Source organism: Balaenoptera borealis (genome assembly GCF_965194805.1).
Source record: "Balaenoptera borealis genome assembly, chromosome: X".
NCBI lineage: Eukaryota > Metazoa > Chordata > Mammalia > Artiodactyla > Balaenopteridae > Balaenoptera > Balaenoptera borealis.
Genome location: NC_138881.1, coordinates 59,095,168 through 59,114,520, shown reverse-complemented (window position 1 = coordinate 59,114,520; position 19,353 = coordinate 59,095,168). Strand labels below are relative to the sequence as shown.

The window sequence follows — 19,353 nt, the reverse complement described above, 5'->3', positions numbered from 1 at the left end:
TCTCACTCCTGCTCAGTCCTAATGCTGAGTTCTGAGCCTCAACAAAATTTTTAAGGGAAGGAAATGGCATGAGAGACTAGAAAAGGGGACGTAGGAAGAGGGATGAAGGGGTTACCAATCAAGATTTGGGGACTGTCTTAGGAAGGGAGATGATGGAAGAGGTTTGGATAGAGGAGCAGAGGGGAGGGCATGCTGGGGCCCCAAAGAAGAACCCCCAATTTCTCCTTACCCGGTCTTGGCAAAGTTGGTCCAGTAGGTCATGACGACAGCACTGAGCATAACGTCATTCTTGGAGAAGTTGCAGGGGAAAAGGTCAGTGGGGCCTACCATAGGGACACCGAAAACGTAGGGTACTTCATCCCCATGAGCTGCGTCTGACCAAGCAGGCTTCATGAGGCTCTGGCAGTGATGGTAGAAGGCGTAGAAGTAGGTAGGCGAGCCATAGCGGGCGTGCAGATCAGCTGTCACCACTGAGGGCTCCACCCACTGGTGGTCAGTGAAGAGCGCCACCAGTGTTTTACGGCGGGTCTCAGGATTGTCACGGTCTGCCCAGTCTGTGTACATGAACTTGATGGTCTCCCGCAGGGTGTCCTTACCCTCAGGATAGCCGTACAGATTGTCCACAAAGTTGGAGACTGAGTAGTCAAAGTCAGTGCCAGAGACACCATCCTCAGGGTCCACCACCCCTTCCACAAACTTGAGCCCCTCACCCTGGTTGACACCTAGCATGATGTCATAGTTGAGGAACTCGCCCTGTTCCATGAGAATCTCCGGGTCATCAGGAATGACATCACCGTCAATCACGGGGCCAAAGGCCACATGGTAGCGGGCAGGCTGGATGTCCTGCTCTACCAGCTCCTTGGCACTCTTTTGCCGAAGACAGTCCACCATGTCGACGGTGTCTAGCACGTTACAGCCTACCTTGTCTGCCAGCAGGCTGGTGTACTTCACCGGTTGGTAGTTCACAGCCCAGCTGGACAGAGCAGAACCACTTTGGATGATGGCCCTCTGGAAAAGCCCTATAGAAAATAAGCAGCACCAGGTCAGATCTGTCGTGTCTCTCACAGCCTAAGCCTCCCTTGCTCGTCCCTGAGGGACAGATCGAACACCTCATTCCTTTGTTACTGAGGCTGCCCTCTGGGTTGAATGGACTGCAAAGGACGAGTAACCCTTTCGGCTGGAATGATGGGTTAGGACCAGAGGAGGGGTTGTTGGGCTCCTTTCCTGACTGGTCCCCTGCCTGCTTCTTGCTTCCTTATTCTGGGTGATGGTTGGTAACTTGGGGGTTAAGGAAACGCCAGGAAGAATTAACCCCTTGGGTCCCAGACATCAGCTTCCTTATGCTCCCTCTCTTTATCTCTCCTTGTCTTCCCCTCTTGCTTCCTGCCCAGCTGGGCCCAGCTCTGTGCCAGCACACCACCAGGGAGCTGGCGCTTCCACCACAAAGGGGTCTTTTTCATGAGAGATGAGAAATGCAGGCAGGAGAGAGCCTCACATTCTGGGAGTTTAGGGAAAGATTCCCGAGGGCAAAGGCCCTATGGTCTGAAAGTCTCCAGGGAACGTGCCCTCCCAGGCTGTAACCTCCACAGACACTTTCCTTTTCCTGAAGCTACTGCTGCCTCAGATCCAGATTTCCCCCTAGGTGAGAGGGAACCAGTCCCCCAAACTCAAAAAGTAGATGATTCTTCCCCCCTAGAGAAAAAGGTATCATTCTCTCTCTGGCCCCAACATTTCCAAGTAAGGGAGAACCTGGCCCTCAGGTGCACAGTTCTGTTCCTCTAAGAGAAAGGGAGTTTATGGGACTTCCCTGGTGGTCCAGTGGTTAAGACTCCATGCTCCCAATGCAGGGGCCACGGGTTCGATCCCTGGTCAGGGAACTAAGATCCTGCATGCCGCATGGTGCGGCCAAAAAAAAAAAAGAGAGAGAGAGAGAGAAAGGGAGTTTGCATGGGTGAAAAAGAGAGGGAGAGAAATATAGATGAGTACTTAAGTGAGCCTTACTTTTTGAAAGATTATTCTCCATTAATCAGTTACAGAAAAACAGAGAGAATAAATCTTTTTTTTTTTTTAGATTTTTTTAAAAAGTCTTTATTGAATTTGTTACAATATTGCTTCTGTTTTCTGTTTTGTTTTTTTGGCCACAAGGCACGTGGGATCTTAGCTCCTGGACCAGGGATCGAACCCACACCCCCTACACTGGAAGGCAAAGTCTTAACCTCTGGATCACCAGGGAAGTCCCAAGAGAATAAGTCTTTAAAGCAGCCAGGTCTCCAGGGACGCAGGCCCCCTATGAGACAGAGAATAGCAGCACACCAAGAAAAGGCCTTCTCCTCCCAGGGAAATAGTCCCTAATCAGAGGAGGCACCGTTCCTCTTTCCAAACAGAGGCACCCTCACAACTAGTCACTTCACCCTCCTTGGTGGAAAAAAAGGAATTCCTGTTCCCGTACTGTCACCTAGAAACATATTCTAAAGGAGGGATGTACATCCAACATTCCCTACATCCCACCTTAGTCTTCCCTCACGGAGTCCCTGGAGGGATAGAGACAGAATTTCTAGGTCAGAGAAGGTGATTTTTGTCCTTCAGAAAGACAGGCCTTCTTCAAAGAGAGACTGCAAGTCTTCCTGTTAGAATATCACTAACTCATAAGGTTGATTTCAGTAAAAAAACGTGTCCTCTCTTACAGCTTTCCTTATCTTGGAGAAGGACACTTATTTTGGGAAGATCTCTTCTTTGCGAGAAGCTCATCTTTGCCTCTCAGAGGTAGAAAGGGCTCTTATAGTCCAGAGGTGAAGAGAACACTTCCTGCTGAGCAAAAAAAAAGGCCCTATTTGGTCCCCTTGGAAGGGTCACTGGCAGGGGGACCCACAGCAAGGAGAGAGGTTTCCCTTTGGGCTAAAAATGAAAGTCTCCCTTAGAGGGGGTTGTACAGCCCGGGGGGTGGGAGAGGTCTGGTCTGGAGTCTGATAAGAGCTCGCCATCCCTCAGACAAAGCCCACCCGCAGGTTTGTAATCCTCACTTCGGTCCCATCTCCCCCCCCCCCCACTCCCCCCCCCCCCCCCCCCGCCGTCAAGGGCAGTTCCCGTCTTGCACAGACTTGTTCTTCAGCGAGAAAGGCAGAGAATGTTTCTTACACCTAAAAACTAATTTCCACTCTAGAGCTCTACCCGAAGTCATGTGTCCTTCCCACACGGAAAGATTTCCCCCCCGCCCAAAAAGAGCCGTTGTCCTTCAGAGAGACATTCTACTCCCACGCTCCTCAATAAGACTCCCACATCAGGAGAACATTCCTTTCTCAAGATGTAAATGGGATTCTCTCCTTCCCTCTCTCACAGTGGGAGAATTACATCTTCCCCTTGAGAAACATTTCCCTTCCACTTCTCCCCAAAGGGACACCGAGCTGGCAGGTGAGGGCTGCTGACTCCCCTGGATGCTCCTGGGACATGGAATTGGGCACCCTGGAGCCTGGAGGGACTGGGGCTCAGGGTCGGCGGCCAGCACTTGTCTAGTTCCTGTTTCGTTCCAAGAGCTACTCACCCTCAGAGTGATGCGACAGCGTGAGGAGGCTGACACAGGACGCGCCAATGCCCGAGCCAAAGACGGTGATACGGCGGGGATCGCCACCGAAGAAGGCGATATTCTCGCTCACCCAGCGGAGGGCCTGGATTTGGTCAAGGAGCCCATAGTTGCCCTTGGCAGCCTGATCGCCAGTGCTCAGGAAACCTGGATTCAACAAAGGGCACGAGGACAGTGAAGGTGGAGGGATGGAGGATTTGGATGACGGTGACAGTTGGGGGCATGAGGACGGAGGATGAGCATGCAGCGCAGCTCTTTCCACCCAGCTAGCATTAACCATTGCTCCGTTCTGCAAGGACCAGCGCCATCACTATAGGAAGGATCAGCTTCCTACCTCCCACCCATTCTCCAGTTTGGAAGGCGAGGTCTCCAAACCATTCAAAAGGGATGCATCCAGCTGGGAGACTTAAACTGCAGGAAATGCAAATGACCAGGACCCAGCATCCTCTGCCCTGATGTACCAGCCGGGACATTACCCTAGCACCTGGCAAGATAGAGTGGAAAGAGCAGAGACCCTGGAGTCAGTTTGGTTTGAGTCCTGGCTCTACCACTTACTGGCCATGTAGTTTTAGGCAAGTTATTGAGAATCTCTGGGCTCTAGTTTCCTCTTCTGTAAAATGGGGATAAAATACTTCAAAGGGCTGTAACAAGGATAAAATGAACATAAGCATCTCGAATATGCTCAGCACGTTACACATCTATGGTTACTTCTCTTTCCCCATCCTTCTCTCTCTGGAGGAAGTGAAGATCCCAAGAGGCTACAATTCCTAAGCCCTCCTTGCCCCTCCTGTCCAAGGTCGTCCACTTCCACTTCCTTCCAGGGTCTCGGATGCCCCCTTCTCTTCATTCTCATGGCAGGTCCTCACTTCCCCCTCCTCCAAGACCTAATGAATCGAAAACTCTGGGGATGGGGCCCAGCAATCCGTGTGTTTAACAAGCTCTCCAGGTAATTCTGATGCCTGCTAAAGTTGGAAAACCACTGGGTTAGACCATCTTTTTCGTCTAGTGCAGAAATGGGGAAGTCAGTGCAGTGCGGTTACCACAGAAACAGGTCTTCCTGCCCACCCACTGGGATTTGCTGCTGAGGAGACATGTCACCATGGAGACTACCTTCCCACCCACCTGCTGGGATTTGCTGCTGTGGAGACTTGTTGCCATGGCAACTACCTTCCCGCCCACCTGCTGGCTATCCCACAGAGATGTCCTATATTCCCCCCCACCCTGCTTCCATTTTAGTCTGATCTTGCTGCTTCATTTTTTCTCTCTTCCCTGATCCTTAGGCTCCTTGGAAGGCTCTATCTTCTCCTGCCCTAGGCTTTTAGAAAGGTTCTTTCCAAGTGGGTAGCTGTGGTGCTCCTACACATTGGAAACCTATACCTGGGTGAGTATTTTTTGACCCCACAGTTAAAAGCTCATTTGTAGCCCCTGGGATCAACTTTGTGGGAGGCCATGTTTGAGGAGGCTCCCTCAGCTCACGGAGAGTTCTCTGACGGTCCTGGTAGTCCACGGGCAGAAGCTGAACTTAAACAGACTCAAGCAGGCACAAGACCCCATCACTGTCTTTCTTGAGTCCTTTTGTTTCTAGTTTCTGTAAAAGAGCTCATTTCACCCTCTTCAAGTGTGTTATTAATTTACCTTTGGTGCAATTAAGTGTGTAAAGTACTTAGTTATTCCTCCCAGGACTTAGTCACAAGCCCTCTTTAGCCCCAGGTTCCCGATGAAGAAATGAGAAGGAATTAGAGAAAGCCTGAATGAGGATGAACGGAGGAGCTCTTGTTCCTCTAGACAAGAGAACCAGCTTCTCCTTTGCCTGGCTCATTCACAAGCTGAAGTTGCTCCTGCAAGTCTTAAAAAGGTATGCTGACCGAGATCCATCCCGGCTGTCCAAGCCTTGCGACCCTCCAGCAAAAATCACTATGTGTTTCTCTTAGCCTGCCTGTCCTCTCTCCCTCCTCTCTCCTTCCCCTGTTTTCTCTCTTCCTTTTCTCTTATTTACGCAATAGCAGACTTGGCTTCAGTCTTTGCCAAGGTATCGTTCAGTGAAATGTGTCAAATACGTCTGTCCTAACCAGCAGGAAGAGCCTGCATTTGGATGCAGTAGATTTCTCCAACATGTACCAATTTCCTGGGTTAGAAGCAAAGGTCTGAAAGGGCTGGGTGGAGGATTTGACCATCACTCTCTGCTCCCTCAGATCCCACAAACCTCAGGATAAGAGGCACTAAAGCCTGTGGATGACGTCATGCCAACCATCCTACTACAAGCGTCCTGCTTGAAGTGCTCTATCCAACAGGCTCAGGCAGATGATACAGCAAACGTCGCCGACCACAAGCACACAAAAACCTGTCAGTCTGGGAGAGCGGTCACTCGCTACTAGCTCCCCAGTAGCTCAGTCACCCACAGAAACCATGTGAGAATGAGGGCTGAAACACCAAACTCCACAAACTGTTAGAGCAAATCTGAGCCAGTCTCCCTGGGCCCAAGTTTATACTGCAGTGCATGGTAAGCTGCTTGTCAACAGAAGACGGGGGAATCTGGCACATTGTATCAAAACCAGGTATCTGTGTCACCCAGGGCTTGACATTTACCAGGTTTTCAGATTGCCTGAAGGGTACCTGAACAAGAATGTAGGATTAAATTCTGAAACCCAGAATAAAACTCGGCAAGCCCCTACTTCCTCAGCCCCAGGGATATCCACATCCTGTACCCTGCTGGGGTCCCTTTCTTTTGTTGGTCTCAAGCCCAGTGGGGGCTTCTCCAATTATAGCTACCCCTCTGCCTTGGATGGGATCCATGGAATAGCCTGTGACATTCTCCAAATACATGAATCACCAAGATGTCTAAAGAAGCACCTTGGAGGAAACCGTCTGTTTGGGCTCAGGGCTCAGAGAAGCTGATGGGGGGGAGGGTGAATGAATGCATATAATTGAGGTCCAAAACTGGCCACCTGTTCTGGGATGTTTTGGGAAACAAAACAACAAAGCCTCAGCTCTACAGCAAAATCCCCAAGATTCAGGGACAAACCCGTGTTCTAAATCTGGCGCCAAGAGACAAAAACATCTTGAATGTACCCAGAAGCCAATCAGTGGCTTATTGATTACATTTGTGTTCCAGAGCGGGCACTAAAGGGTACACAGGAAGTGGTGGGGAACTTCTGGCCAAATCTCAGTTTATGGCTCCTTCTGAGGTTTGGGTAATATTAGTTTGATCATTAACTATTTAAGCCCAAAGAATAAAAATCCTACCCCGAGATGTGCTGTTCTGGTTATCCAAACGAGAGGAGGTTATAAGGTGGTGGTGGTGGGGTCTTTTAACCTGAATTTCGTGGATGAGTTTCAGTGGGATCCATGAAATAATTTCTGTAAGTGTGTGTGTGTGTGTGTGTGTGTGTGTGTGCACGCGCACGCACATGCATTCTTTTGGGGAAGAGTCCATAGCTTTCATCAGAATTTCAAAGGGGTCCAAGACTCCCCAAAAGGTTAAGAACTTCTGATATACAAGCTTAAGGATTAGAGCAATTGAAGGGTTGTGAAGTAATCAGCAAACCAGGATATCATAGGGAGGGCTCGCCAGCAATAATAGCCTTCTGTGCAGCCCACAGCTCCCAACTGACACTTCAAATCCTGAGTCCTCTGTCTCCTTTCTGCCTCCTTTCTGTGTGTCACTCTTATCCTCTTTTCTCTTTCCCGTCCTTTCCTTCTCTTCCTTATTTTCTCCTCTCTTTTCCCCCGATGCTCCACTCTCTCTTTTCTTTCATTCCTACCTGGTCCGATCATTTGGAACTGAAGCATATTCTTAGTATTCTCCGTGCTTTCCATTGATCTTTAGAGACTGGAGCTTTGTGTTGATGATTTTTAAAAGCAACTGAGTTGAATATTTTCTGTCACTCTCATTTAGAAAATAAAGTAACACAGTTAGTTCTGGCCTTCAACTACCACGCACGTGTGCCTGTGTATCTGTGTGTGATTACGTTTGTAAACACATTACTCTTCAGGAACTATGCAGCCCAAGTATGTGGGTTTGCAGGCACCTTCATGGTACCATTTTTACTGTCAGAGACTCAGATCCCCTTTCTCAACAGGACAGAACAGCTTACAGGACAGAGCCTTGCCATGATGTCTGTGGCAACTCAGAGAGACAGAGGAGCAGTGGCAGAACCATGAAACCCAAGGCCCACTAGACTGTGGAGAGGCCAGGGAGACGCCCTGCATACGTCACACCCAGCATCAAGATGCCGCTGAAGGGAACGCAGGCTCCACGTTTTTCAGGGAATATCATTTCTCTCGTCTGAACTCCCAAAAGGTGTCTTGCTATCCCACATAGTATTAAGGGGAAGTCAAGAGAAGATTGCCTTTCCGTGTACGTAGATGCACCCAGAAGTGAAACGCGGCTCTGGGGCCTCTGGGATGCCAACTGGCAAAGCCACATACTCAAAAGCAAATTAAAATAGGGTCCTGTCAGCCAACAAGCCCTGGAGCAAGCCGTGCCTAATTGCTCGTTCAGCACCCAGGCCTGCAGACCTGAGAAACAGCCCAGACACCCACTGGGACTCAGGACACCAGCCCTCCGGGCAGGAAGTTGACTTCTTTGTGCCACTCCAGGGCTATGGGGCCGCGTGTGCCCTCGGAGGCCTGGGTGAGCATCCGAAAGGGAGCGAGGCCCTGTGTGCTTGGTCGCCCTCTCTGAGGCACTTGTTTACCTCAAGACCTTGGCCACAGTTAAGCATTAACAGTTAGTTACCAAGTGAAGGCACAGGGTAGGGGGGCAGCCTAAATCACCAAAATAAGCGTGTGGGTGACAGAGTAGGAGTGGGGAAGGGGATATGGGTGTGTATCAGGAGGTATTTGGGAAGTAAGTGTGTGTGTGTGGGAGGGAGATGGTGTAATGGATGGGAGTGTATGGGGATGTATGTGTGGAGAGAGTAGAAGAAATGTGCAGTGTATGTATATGGGATATGTAAGTGTGGGGTGTGCATGAGTGTGTATGCGTGTACGGATATGGATGGCCAGGTGTGGGGATATGGATGCACGTATATTCGTGGGGTAGGAATATGTACATATGTATGTATTGGACATATATATGCCAGATGTGTATAGGAAGAGTGTGTATGTGTGTGTGTGTGTGTGTGTGTGTGTATGTGTATATGGGTATGTGTATCGGGGTCTGTGGGTGTGTATATAAGGGGAGATGTGTAAGCGTAGTGCATGGGATGTGTATGTAGATGTGGAAGCAGGGAGATGAGGGGTACGTGCGTAGTATCTGTGTACCGTGGGCTGGGGAGGTGTGGACGTGCAGGTATGGCTCCCGCATGTGTAAGGAGGGGAACGCTGGTTCGTGTTTGTGTAGGGAAGGTGAGGGACATACGTGTGTGTGTGGCTGTTGGAGGAGAGGTGGAAGTGGGGTGTTTAGGGGGACGTGGATCTGTCCATGTATGTGTGGAAGGAATATTTGTGTACATTTAAGGTACATATATGTGGGGTTTGTGCACGGATGTGAACGTGCAGGGTGTGGGTCTTTGTGTAGAGTGTATTATGGGGGTAGAGGAAAGCGTGAGCGTGGGGGCACATGTGGTGTATATGGGCACAGATGTGGATACAGCGATGTGGAGGGAGAGATACATGGGAACGTGTGTGTGTGTGTGTGTGTACGCATGCATGGAAGGTGAGAGAAATCTGTGTAGATGTGCGGTATGGACGTGGAGTGTAGAGAGGCATCTGGGTATGTGGATATGTGCATCGGGGAGACTATACGTGTGCAGTGTATGGAGTGGTGAGGGAATGTGCATATATGTGAGGGGGTCTGTAGATGTAGATGTAGGGGTCTGTATGTGTATGAGTGTGTATGTGTGCTTGGGGGGATGAGAGAGAAATAGATGCATGCGGGTGCAGGTGGGCAGCGTGGACGGTGGGCGTGTGAGGGTATGTGGGTGTGTGGATATGTGATTGGCTAGAAGGAATATCTGTGCATGTGTGGGGTGTTTAGGGATGTGGGGTGGGTGGGTAGGGATGAGGATAGGACACCAGAAAATGAATCGACTCTACAAAACTCAGCCAGGCAAAAGTCTGGAACCAGAGACCTGGCTGGAGACCTAAGAGAAGGTGTGAAGTTTGAATTGAATTTCCAGTGGCATCTCAACATTCCAGGAACGGGCTTAGGGACACCGTGGGGAAGCCCCGGGCAGTTGGGTAGGGGCTATGGGATAACAACATTGTGGCCATGGTCGTTAGCACCAGCTAGAGAACCAAGGCGGCCTGTTCTCAGCTCCTCAGCCTTCTTTCCTCCCTCCTTGAGAACCCAGGCTTCCTTCTAGGCACCCAGCAGGGAACCATACCTAGCACTCCAACCCGATAGTTGAGGGTGATGACGATGACGTTGCCATAACTGGCCAGGACGCTGCCGTCAATCATGTTGCCTGTCCCTTCCATGTAAGAGCCTCCATGGATGTAGACCATGACAGGCTTAGCGCCACTGTCCCGGATGTCTGCAAGGAGAAGGGGTGAGACACAGGCTGGGTAGGCTGCCCTTCCTCCCCCACCCCCGCCAGCCCTGGGTGGGGGGGTGTGGGCAGCAAAGCTATCCCAGGTGCCAGGACACCACCGCCATCTCTGAGGGCAGGACTCATGGGGCTGTTCGGCCCGGAGCTTGAGCATCAGCCAGAGAAAGTTGGACGTCGGTGATGTTTTTAAAGACTCTGGTTTCAAGTGCCTCCCAGCAGAAGGCAGCCAGGCGTTCCTGATACAGCTAGGTCTACAGCAGCCGTGGCTGGGCCCTGGGGGACAGGGGGAGGGGGGAAGAGAAAGGGCAGGTCCCTTAGCCGGATCAGTGAGTCCCTGCCCCGGGCACCCAGGAGTCCTGGGACCTGACATGGCTTTAGAGAGCAGGGGCTGGGGAGCCCTGAAACCCCCAGGACTAGACCAGTTACATGGAAATACGGCCATTGGCAGCAGCTGGCCCCCCAGTGCAGACAGAGACAAGAGGGGCGGGAATAGGGGGTGGCACAGGAAGAGAACAAGGGAGAATGTGGGGACAGGGGAGTGAATGGCAGAGATGGGGGTGTGTGTGTCGGGGGGGGGAGAACCTTACTGACATGGTTTCTCAGCCATGTGCTGGTTTACCCCATTCTCCCCGGGCATCAGGCAGACTTAACTGGAAACACTGGGGATGGGGAAGAGGTGGGGGCAGAACTAAGAATGAGAGAGCCTGCCCTCAGGCAGCTTTAAGATGAAGATGGAGCCTCCGCAGAGGCCACTCAACGAGAGACCTTTAAGCGGCTGCTCCCAAGCCCCGAGCAGTGCGGCGACAGGGCTGGGCGGCCACGAGAAGGCTCCCGGCCTGATCACCTCGACCTGAAGCCTCTCGGCCTGTGAGCTGGACCACACTCTGCCGCACCGGCACAGCCCTACCAGCCACCAGTGGGCCCCCCTGAGCTGTGTGGCCCCCAGGCCAGGGCTGGGGCATGGAGGCAGAAGGGAATGCTCTCTGCTGCCGAGCAAACACAACCTGTTTTCCTGAGGAGGAAGGAAGACTGGTTCAACCGTCACCCAAGGACCTTATGCCATCCACTGACTGGGCTGTGGCGTCCTGGCCTCAGCCCGGTGCTTTGGTCCAGTCCTTGTGGCCCTGTCCTGAACCTAATGCAGCCCCTGGCCCTGAGGCCATCTCTCTCTTTCTGGGCGAAGGCCAAGGAGATTCTAGGTGCCTCTCCTCGCCCCCGCCCCCCTCAGTCCTGCTTTCTCTCCACTCTCCCTGCTGCTCAGTAGGGGCAGGTGCCCGTGAACCACAGAAGATGGGGGAGGAAGCTGTCTCTGGGCAGTGGGGACCGGGGCGAGGAAGATGCCCTCCCCATGGCTCTGCTCGTGGTCCCCTGCTCCCGCCAGCCGTGTCCATCACCCTGGAACTCCCAGTGGCCGACCAGGCCAAAGATGGATGAACAGCCCCACGGCCTTGTACAGGAACAGAAACACACCAACGGACGGACAGACAGACAGACGGGGCTTCTCCCCATCGAGAGGGGGAGGGGCTCTGTGCCATGCACCAGCCGCCGCGCCCTGCAGCCCCCAAATACCTTCATCTTCATCCCCGTCATTATCCGCTAAGTCCTCGCCCTGTTTCTTAGCGCCGGATCCTGGGGACCAGACACGGGGAGACACAACAGCACAGAACAGAGAACAAAACAGAGAGAGAATTCAAAAACAGCATGACTGCAGTGTGGCCCAGCAAGCCAGCTCTGGGCCTGGGCCCAGGACAGGCAGGAGGGATGGCAAGAACTGAGGGAATGGGTGGGCTGAGGCCCAGACCTTCATCAGGATGATAGTGTTGCAGGCCCCTGCTGTGCTGGCCTCCCTGCGCCTCCCTGTCCCCAGCAGCCTGTCTCAACCAACCACCTTCCCAGTTAGGAAGGAGGTAGCAGCAGGTGGGCCAGGGCACAGAGCCAGAGACCCACTCAGGGGAAGGACTTCTCCCGGGTGGAAGGGGCCGCACGTGTGTACACAGGCAGGCTGAGCTGGAGAGCAGGGGCAGGCACCAAAGGTGAGAGGCGGCATCGCCAGCACGTGTAGATACGGATATGAGCTGTTATAGGGCAGAGCCGGGGACCCCAGCCTTGAGCTATTCGGGCCCAGTGGGCAGGCTCAAGCTGGGCCTCAGCTGACCCTGATTCCCACAGGAGAAAATGGGAGATGAAGCTTTCCCTCCGGTCTTCCTCACTGGGGCCTGCTCTGGGTAATGGCAAATGGGGTTCCTGCCCACAGGAACCAGGCCTGAGAGCAGCAAGCATTGCTCTGAGATCGAAAGAGAGCCAGAGAGGGAGGGAGGGAGAGAAGGAAGGGGAAAAGGAGAAAGGGACATGAGAGAGAGAGAAAGAGAGAGAGGGAGAGAGAGAGAGAAAAAAACAGAGATAGGAATAATGGTAGCAGCTCCTACCATGTACCGAATGGTTACCATGTGCCAGACACTCTACTTCTGCCATACTGTTTGATCCTTACACCCCAATGAGGGAGGGACTATCTTTATTCCTGTTTCACTGATGGGGAAACTGAGGTTCAGAGAGGCAAAGTGACTTGCTTAAGATTGCACAGCTAGGAAGTGCTAGAGATGAGATCCAAACCCAGGTCTGCTTGATTCCAAAGCCCATGGTCTTTCCACTGCACAATGCCACCTTTCTGGGACGGGGGAAAGGGAAGGGAAAAAATAAGTCAGGAAAGAGGTGGAGCATGGGGGAGGCGGTGGTGGAGGGGAGGGGAGGGAAGGAAAGAAAAGAAGAGACTAGAGGAGAGAAGAGAGACGTTTAGGACCTGGGTGAGCGGGCCCCAATTCTCCTTCTCATTCTAAGGAGATGAGAAGTTCATCTAGCTTTGAGAAAGAGGACCCACCGCCTGGGTGCTAGTCAGTGTGTGGAAACAGAGGTCATTCTGCTGGCACCCCAGGGCTTATCCTGTTGTCTAAGACATCAGATACTCTCGGCCTGGAGGCAGCAAATAGCCCTCTTTCTCAGCTGGTCTGGGTTCCCGTACAGCTATTAATCAAAACAGGAGCCGCCCTCCAATTACAAAATGGCTTTTCAACCAGGGCAAGAGCCCAGCCTGAGGGGCAGAAACTGCCTCCGGCTTCCCGAACCTCCCGGGGCACCTACCATCTTAACACCTAACAACGACGGTACTGCCCTCAGAAACCCTGTGGGACCTGGGGTGTCATCACCCACACAGCAGACAGACCCCCAAACGGCAAGGAATCACCCATCCCTAAACATGAATTCCCTCCAACTTGATGGGGGTGGAGGTTGGGGGACAGGGCATATCTTCCCCAGGAAATCCTTCGCTTCCCCTGGACCCCGACTTAGAACATGCGTCCCGTTTGCCCCCCTCTGGGAAGGTCCCTGGGTTGCTGCATTGTCCCAGCCTCCTCCGTACAGATGCCTTTGCTCCCTCAGCTTAGCACTCGCTGAGCAACTCCTTGCTGCCACGCCTGTCCCCCACCCCCGGGCCAGCACGACCACCATCCCCCAGCCCAACACTGTGCTGCTGCAGGAGCCCAACGGGGCCAGCCCTGCCTGCCCTGCACACATCACAACCCTAACCACCCCTGGGGACGGGTCTCCCCCCAGGGGCAGACTTTTTAAGTCTGTTCCAAACGGCCAACAGGCCCTGGATAGGGAACTCATTTGAGCAGCTAAATGACCAGATGCCCTCTCCCACGCTGTCTGGAACCCGCTTCCCAGCTCGGCCTGTGGGGCTTAGCTAAACCAGCTGAGTTTCAATGCTAGGCTAGGAGTTTCCTCAGAGTAGCGATCAGGTCTTTAGTTATTTCTAAATCTTTCCTCCACCTCGTATCCCTCCACATCCCAACAGCACCTAGCACGTGGCCTTGCCCATAGTCAACAATCACGATTGGTAAGTGTTTGTTTGAACTTGACTGGAGCGTCCAGTTGGCTCTCTAGCCAAACTCTCAGGACTGGACTGGACTGGACTGCCCTAGGCTCTTACTGGTGCCCTGGGGGATCATTGCTCCTAGGAAATGGTTAGTGTCATCGCCTCCCCCTCCGCCACCCTGCACCCGAGTAAGCAAGTAACTAGTAGGAGCAGGTTTAAGAGACCCTCTTCCTGAAATCTTTTATACGTTAATGGAACGTTAAGACCAGAATAGTCCCCTACCACCTTCAGATGCAGAAACAGAGGTTCTCAAAGGAAAAGACTTGTCTAGGGTTTCACTGTGAGTTAGCAGCAGAGCTGGGACTCGGTCAGGCTTGTGGCTCCCAGACCCATACTCTCTCTGTGGCACCGCAATGCGTCTTCATTCGTGCAAAAACATGTTTACTGATTGCCTTCTGAGTGTGAGGTCCTGGGCTGGGTGTGGGGAGGTGGTGTAACGCTTATCCCCAGGGCAGCAGACCTCACTCAAAGCTTCAGTGAGCATCAAAAGCGCAACAGGCAGATCGCCGGGCTCTGCCCGCAGAGATTCTTACTTAGTAGAGGGCACTCAGCCCCGGGAATCCTGATGACCCCACTTGGGGGAACCCCGCCCTATGATTTCAAAGGAAAACAAACTCCAAGCTTGCCAAAGGGTTGTAGGGACCAGGCTGTGCTTTTCCACTTGTTCCTTAGTCTTACTGTTTCCAATTCAGTTCAACCCATCCACATTTCACCATTTGTTTCAGAGTAGGGGAGGTGGGAATGACCAGATGGGAGTTGCCTCACATGCTACAGTGGAAAGAACACGGCCCTGAGGGTCAAGAGACCCAGGTTTTGGTCCAGGCCCTGCCACAGACCAGCGACGGGGCCTTGAGCAGCAGCAAGTCACTCCCCTGGGCCTGTTTCCTCATCTGGAAAATTGGGATACCAATTCCTGCCTCATAAGCTTCCACAGAAGTGGGGGGGATTTTCTGAGGTAAGTATGCAAGTGCTTTGCAGAGAACATAAAGTGGTATTTGAACAGGAAGAATTATTACATGGGTGGAGGGCGACAAATTCCTCCCGGAAAGAGGGTCAATTTGCAATTCGGGATCTCGTGCCTCCTTCAGAGTGCTCACTTCCTGGAGACCCGCAAGGTCTGCCACCAGGCTAGCCCGGGTCACTCAGCTAGGCCCTGGCCAGAGGTGGTGGGCGGGGTGGCAGGGTTGCTACACCTGGCTGCAGTTTGGTCTAAGCTCCACCGCTGGAGAGTTGACTCCCGACTTTCAACCCGGGAAAGGGCACGGAAGGATGAGCTGGTGGCTCTCTCACCAGGAGAAGGTCAGAGCCTCTGGCTCCATCTCGGCGGCTTAGAGTTTCTCCTGAGGTGTCCCACAGGGAACCACTGGCTCTGTCTTTGGCACACGCTTTAGGGTGGACTTTGGGGCTGGGAAGTTTGGAAGAAATGGGGTTGCCGCTTCTGCTCTGAACCTGCCTTAGGCCACCAGAGCCTTCCTGAAGAGCAGCCGGGGCCCTCGGACGAGATGGAGCTTATGCCTGCTCACCGACCGCCCCCTGAGCCTGGGCTACTTGAAGGAAGGCTGGGTCCTCGGGGGCAAGGGCAGGTGGGCAGACAGCCCTCCCTCTCTCTCTCTCTCCCTCCCCGCCGGCTCGCTACCTACCTCCTTTCCTACAAATTTTCTTGTTGGGCTTTCGGGCGCATTCCTTGGAAATCCGCTTTACTGTAAAATGAATAAAAAACTAAAAAATAACAGGAGGCCTCTGCCCAGGGGCATGCACCCGCACCCCCCCCCCCAGGCCCCAAGAGCTGCTCTGCAGGCGGCACGTGGCAGAGAGCCTGTCCCACCATCTCCTTGCTTCTGTCACTTACCTTAGTGTGACCCCCGCGGGAGGAGGCATCAGCTAGTGAAAGAGGAGGCACCTAAGCACTGCCCACCAGGCTTGCCCCCTGCCCCCCACACACACCCAGCTCCCTTGGCCACACACACCTACCACCTCTCAGAGCAGGTGGAATGGCGACAGGGGGGCCCGGTGGCGCCAGCATCCTCCCGCGGGCAGCTGCCAGCAGTGACCCATACTCCCCCAGGGAACCCCCATCCAGCACCTGGCCCTAGACCTGTCAGAGCTCTCAGGCCTGGCCAGGCCCCTCCTGGTAACAGTGTCACTCACACATGGGAGCTCAGACAATGCTGGGAGAGGAAAGAACAGGGAGGAGGAAGGGGGAGGCCAAGCAGAGTGATGGTTAGAAGCATTTTCACAGACAGACAGTTGCATGCTGCACGGCACACCACCACATGCCAGCCACAAACACAGCGGGGCAGGTGGGAGGCAAGGAGGGCACAGTGCCTGGCCGCACTCACCATCCTCCGTGGGCACATAGACGTTCAGGTAGAGGCAGTCTTCGTTGGGCTCCTGAATGTAAGTAGCGACGATATCCAGGTTGGCCGTGAACCAGACAGGAAGCATGACTTCGGGCACAGCTGTGTGGATGTTCTGAGGGCACACTGGGGGAAAGTGTGTGGCGTTCCGGATGCCCGACCAGGATGGGGGTGGTTCAGGGGGCAGGAAACGTTTCTCGCCGATGGGGGGGGCTGCGTAGGGCACCCCAAGGTATTGGTCCACAGGCCCCAGGATCTCACTGGGCAATGGTACCCGGGCACCCCTTAGCTTCCCAAAGTGAGTATTGACTGTGGGTGCTGGGGCCTGGGTACTGGCCCTCAGCACCAAGCTCAGGAACCACAGGGTGAGGCACAGGCTCCGGCCAACTGTGGGCTTGGGGCTCAGGGACAGCGAGGGCAGGCCAAGCCGCAGCCACATGTTCCGGGCCGGGGGACTGGCAGGAAAGGCAGACTCCGGGGTCACAGCATCAGCCCAATAGGCAGCCCCTTCATGGCCACACTGACTTGGACCTCAAAACTGAGCTCTCGAGGGACACCTACAGGTGCCCGGCAACGTAGAGAGCAGGTCTTCCGAGCACCACAGCTTCAGAAAGGGGACTCCCTCAGGGCCAGACAGGCCTGTGGAAAGAGGGAAGTATGCGTCATCCAAGATGGTCGCGGAGGGCTATGGAGTGGGTCTTTGGGGCCCTGCTGCGCTTGGGCTATTCTCCTACAGTTAGGAGAGGTTTCCCATGCCCGGGGTTCCAGGGACCCTCAGACGATCTCCACTGCCAGTCAGAGCCATTCGCTGTGTCCGGGCCATGGTTGGAAAAGCCAAGGGGGTCGACAGATTGACAGTTGTTGCCACTGCAAGTTGCCAGTCCCTGACTTCAACCCCTCAGCCAATGGAGCTCATCGGGGTCAGCTGGAGCCAGAGTAGCATGTGGTAGTAGGCGATGGGAGAACAGGAAATGGAGCTCAGGCTCCTGGGCACGCTGCGTGGACACTGGGCTCCCAGCCCCCAGGACCCATGACCCCACACAGGGACCTCAACGTCAGGAGACGGTAGGATTGTGAACCTCACTCCAGGACTAAGGCAGAAGAAGGGAACACAGCGGATAGGCAAAGGGGCCCCCAGAGAGACCCCGTCTCCCTCTGGCAGGGCAGGGGGCAGGACAGCCATTCACCAGAGTCCCCAGACCCTCCTGTACGTTTCTCAAAGCCCTCACTGCTCCCACATCCTTAAGCCTTGGTCCTTTCTGTCAGCTATCTCTAATTCACATGGGGTGCCAGAGACTAGCACCCTAGGCATTGTTGATGCTCAGCCAGTGTAAAATAAACAACAGAGTGCGGGGGACACACACTCAGAGACTCACAGAAATAAACTCACAAACACTGAAAGAGGGAGTGAGAGAGAGCAAGCCGGGACAACAGACACCGTGATGTTCACTCACAGAGACATACATTCCAAACCCACAGAGATCGCCTCATATAGTCCCACATTCTGAGACAGAGAGCTTCACAGAGCCAGAGACTCACAGAGAGATACATTCAGAGACACACGCAGAGACTTACTGAAACATAATCACACACACATCGCATAGGTAAATATCCAGAGACACATGCAGCATAATGGTGACACATAGGTGGAGACAGAAACAGAAACAGCAACACACTCGAGGCACACAGGCCTTCTGACAAAACAGTTGTATAGTCAACACATATACACAGGCACACACAGACACTTCCGCATGGACACACACACACACAATTTAGTTTCCCCCTATTTCTCCCGCCTTCCAAGATTGTAGGCCTGCTCCTTTAAGAACTGGCTGAAGGGGTGGGGGGAGGGAGATTGGGAACGCCCGGCAATCGGCCACCGGGAGAGGGGAATGAGAATGTGTGTGTGTGTGTCGTGTGTGTGTGTGTGTGTGTGTGTGTGTGTGTGTGTGTGTGAGAGAGAGAGAGAGAGAGAGAGAGAAAGAGGGAGAGGGAGAGGGAGGGAAAGAGAAAAAGAAGGAGGAGGAGGAGGGAGGGCGGGCAAAGCGACTAAAGGGGTGGGGGCTCAGAGGAAAAGGGGAGCAAAGTATGGGTGGTTAGATCCCAGACGCTGCCCAGAATGCACCCGGGTGGAGGAGAGGAGGGGACGGGGAAGGAAGGGGTAAGAGTAGGGAGGTGGGGCAGGAGGGAGTGGGTGTGTGTGTGTGTGTGTGTGTGTGTGTGTGTGTGTGTGTTGGGGGGGGATAGTCCGCAGCTGAGTTCACACAATCCCCCCATTCACCGTCTCCATGGCAACTCCGGGGCACAGACCGCTCATTCACACGGCTTCCCCGCCAGCAACCCCCCCCCCACACACACCATTAACCCCCTCGGTGCCGCCCCTCCCCGCAAATTCCATTAACCCTTTCAGGATGCCTCCCTCTCCAGTAACCCTTCAGTACCAAATGCCATTCTCCTTTGAGTCAATTTCCTGCAGCCCCTCCCCCCGTGAACACCTAGACAAATCGACCGACCCCCAAACGCCCTCTGTACCCTAGGACCCACTGTGGGTCTTCAAGGCCAAGATCTCCATCCTGGTCCAACTTGCAATTTGGGAGAAGACAAGGGGAGGCGGCAATGCCGGGGATTAGAATGGCATCTGGGGGTACTTTCTGGGCTGGAGCAGTATTGGGCGAAGGGCATTGTGCAGGAATGGACTGGTGTCAAGAACTGCAGCATTGGGGGCTATGCGGGTTCGGAATAGTATTGGGGGACGGAGCTGCATTGGAATGGGGGAGGATAGGATAAAGGCCTCCATTGGGGGGGGGCTGCAGAGAGTGGGGGAGGGAGCCTGGCTGTGAGATGCTATGATGGAAGAGGGATGGGGCTGCACTGCGGGGGAGGGGGGACTGGCAATGTACTATACAGGAATGGGGCTGGGGGCCTTCAGGAGGGGTATTTTGATGAGCATGCGGGCCGGACTGTGGAAATAGAGGGACCATGGGCGGGAGGATG

General features: G+C 53.8%; 2 protein-coding genes across 5 annotated transcripts in view; both read right to left on the bottom strand.

The window, feature by feature from the left end:
- Positions 1-343, bottom strand: part of GJB1 (gap junction protein beta 1) — a 43,909-nt gene extending 43,566 nt beyond the window's left edge. Inside the window, exon 1 of the mRNA XM_082377496.1 lies at positions 230-343. The gene's annotated coding sequence lies outside the window, so the exon portion shown is untranslated. The remainder of the gene's footprint in view (positions 1-229) is intronic.
- NLGN3 (neuroligin 3) overlaps positions 1-19,353 on the bottom strand; it is a 42,407-nt gene that overhangs the window by 21,030 nt on the left and 2,024 nt on the right. Inside the window, exons 2-7 of one of the 4 annotated variants that reach the window (XM_082377110.1) lie at positions 16,342-16,998; positions 15,643-15,702; positions 11,641-11,700; positions 9,907-10,056; positions 3,539-3,724; positions 230-1,019 (exon numbers count right to left, since the gene is read on the bottom strand). In XM_082377110.1, the coding sequence (XP_082233236.1) occupies positions 230-1,019; positions 3,539-3,724; positions 9,907-10,056; positions 11,641-11,700; positions 15,643-15,702; positions 16,342-16,798 (1,703 nt within the window). In that variant the 5' untranslated portion in view covers positions 16,799-16,998. The remainder of the gene's footprint in view (positions 1-229; positions 1,020-3,538; positions 3,725-9,906; positions 10,057-11,640; positions 11,701-15,642; positions 15,703-16,341; positions 16,999-19,353) is intronic. The other 3 variants (XM_082377111.1, XM_082377112.1, XM_082377113.1) reach the window with 3 other exon arrangements.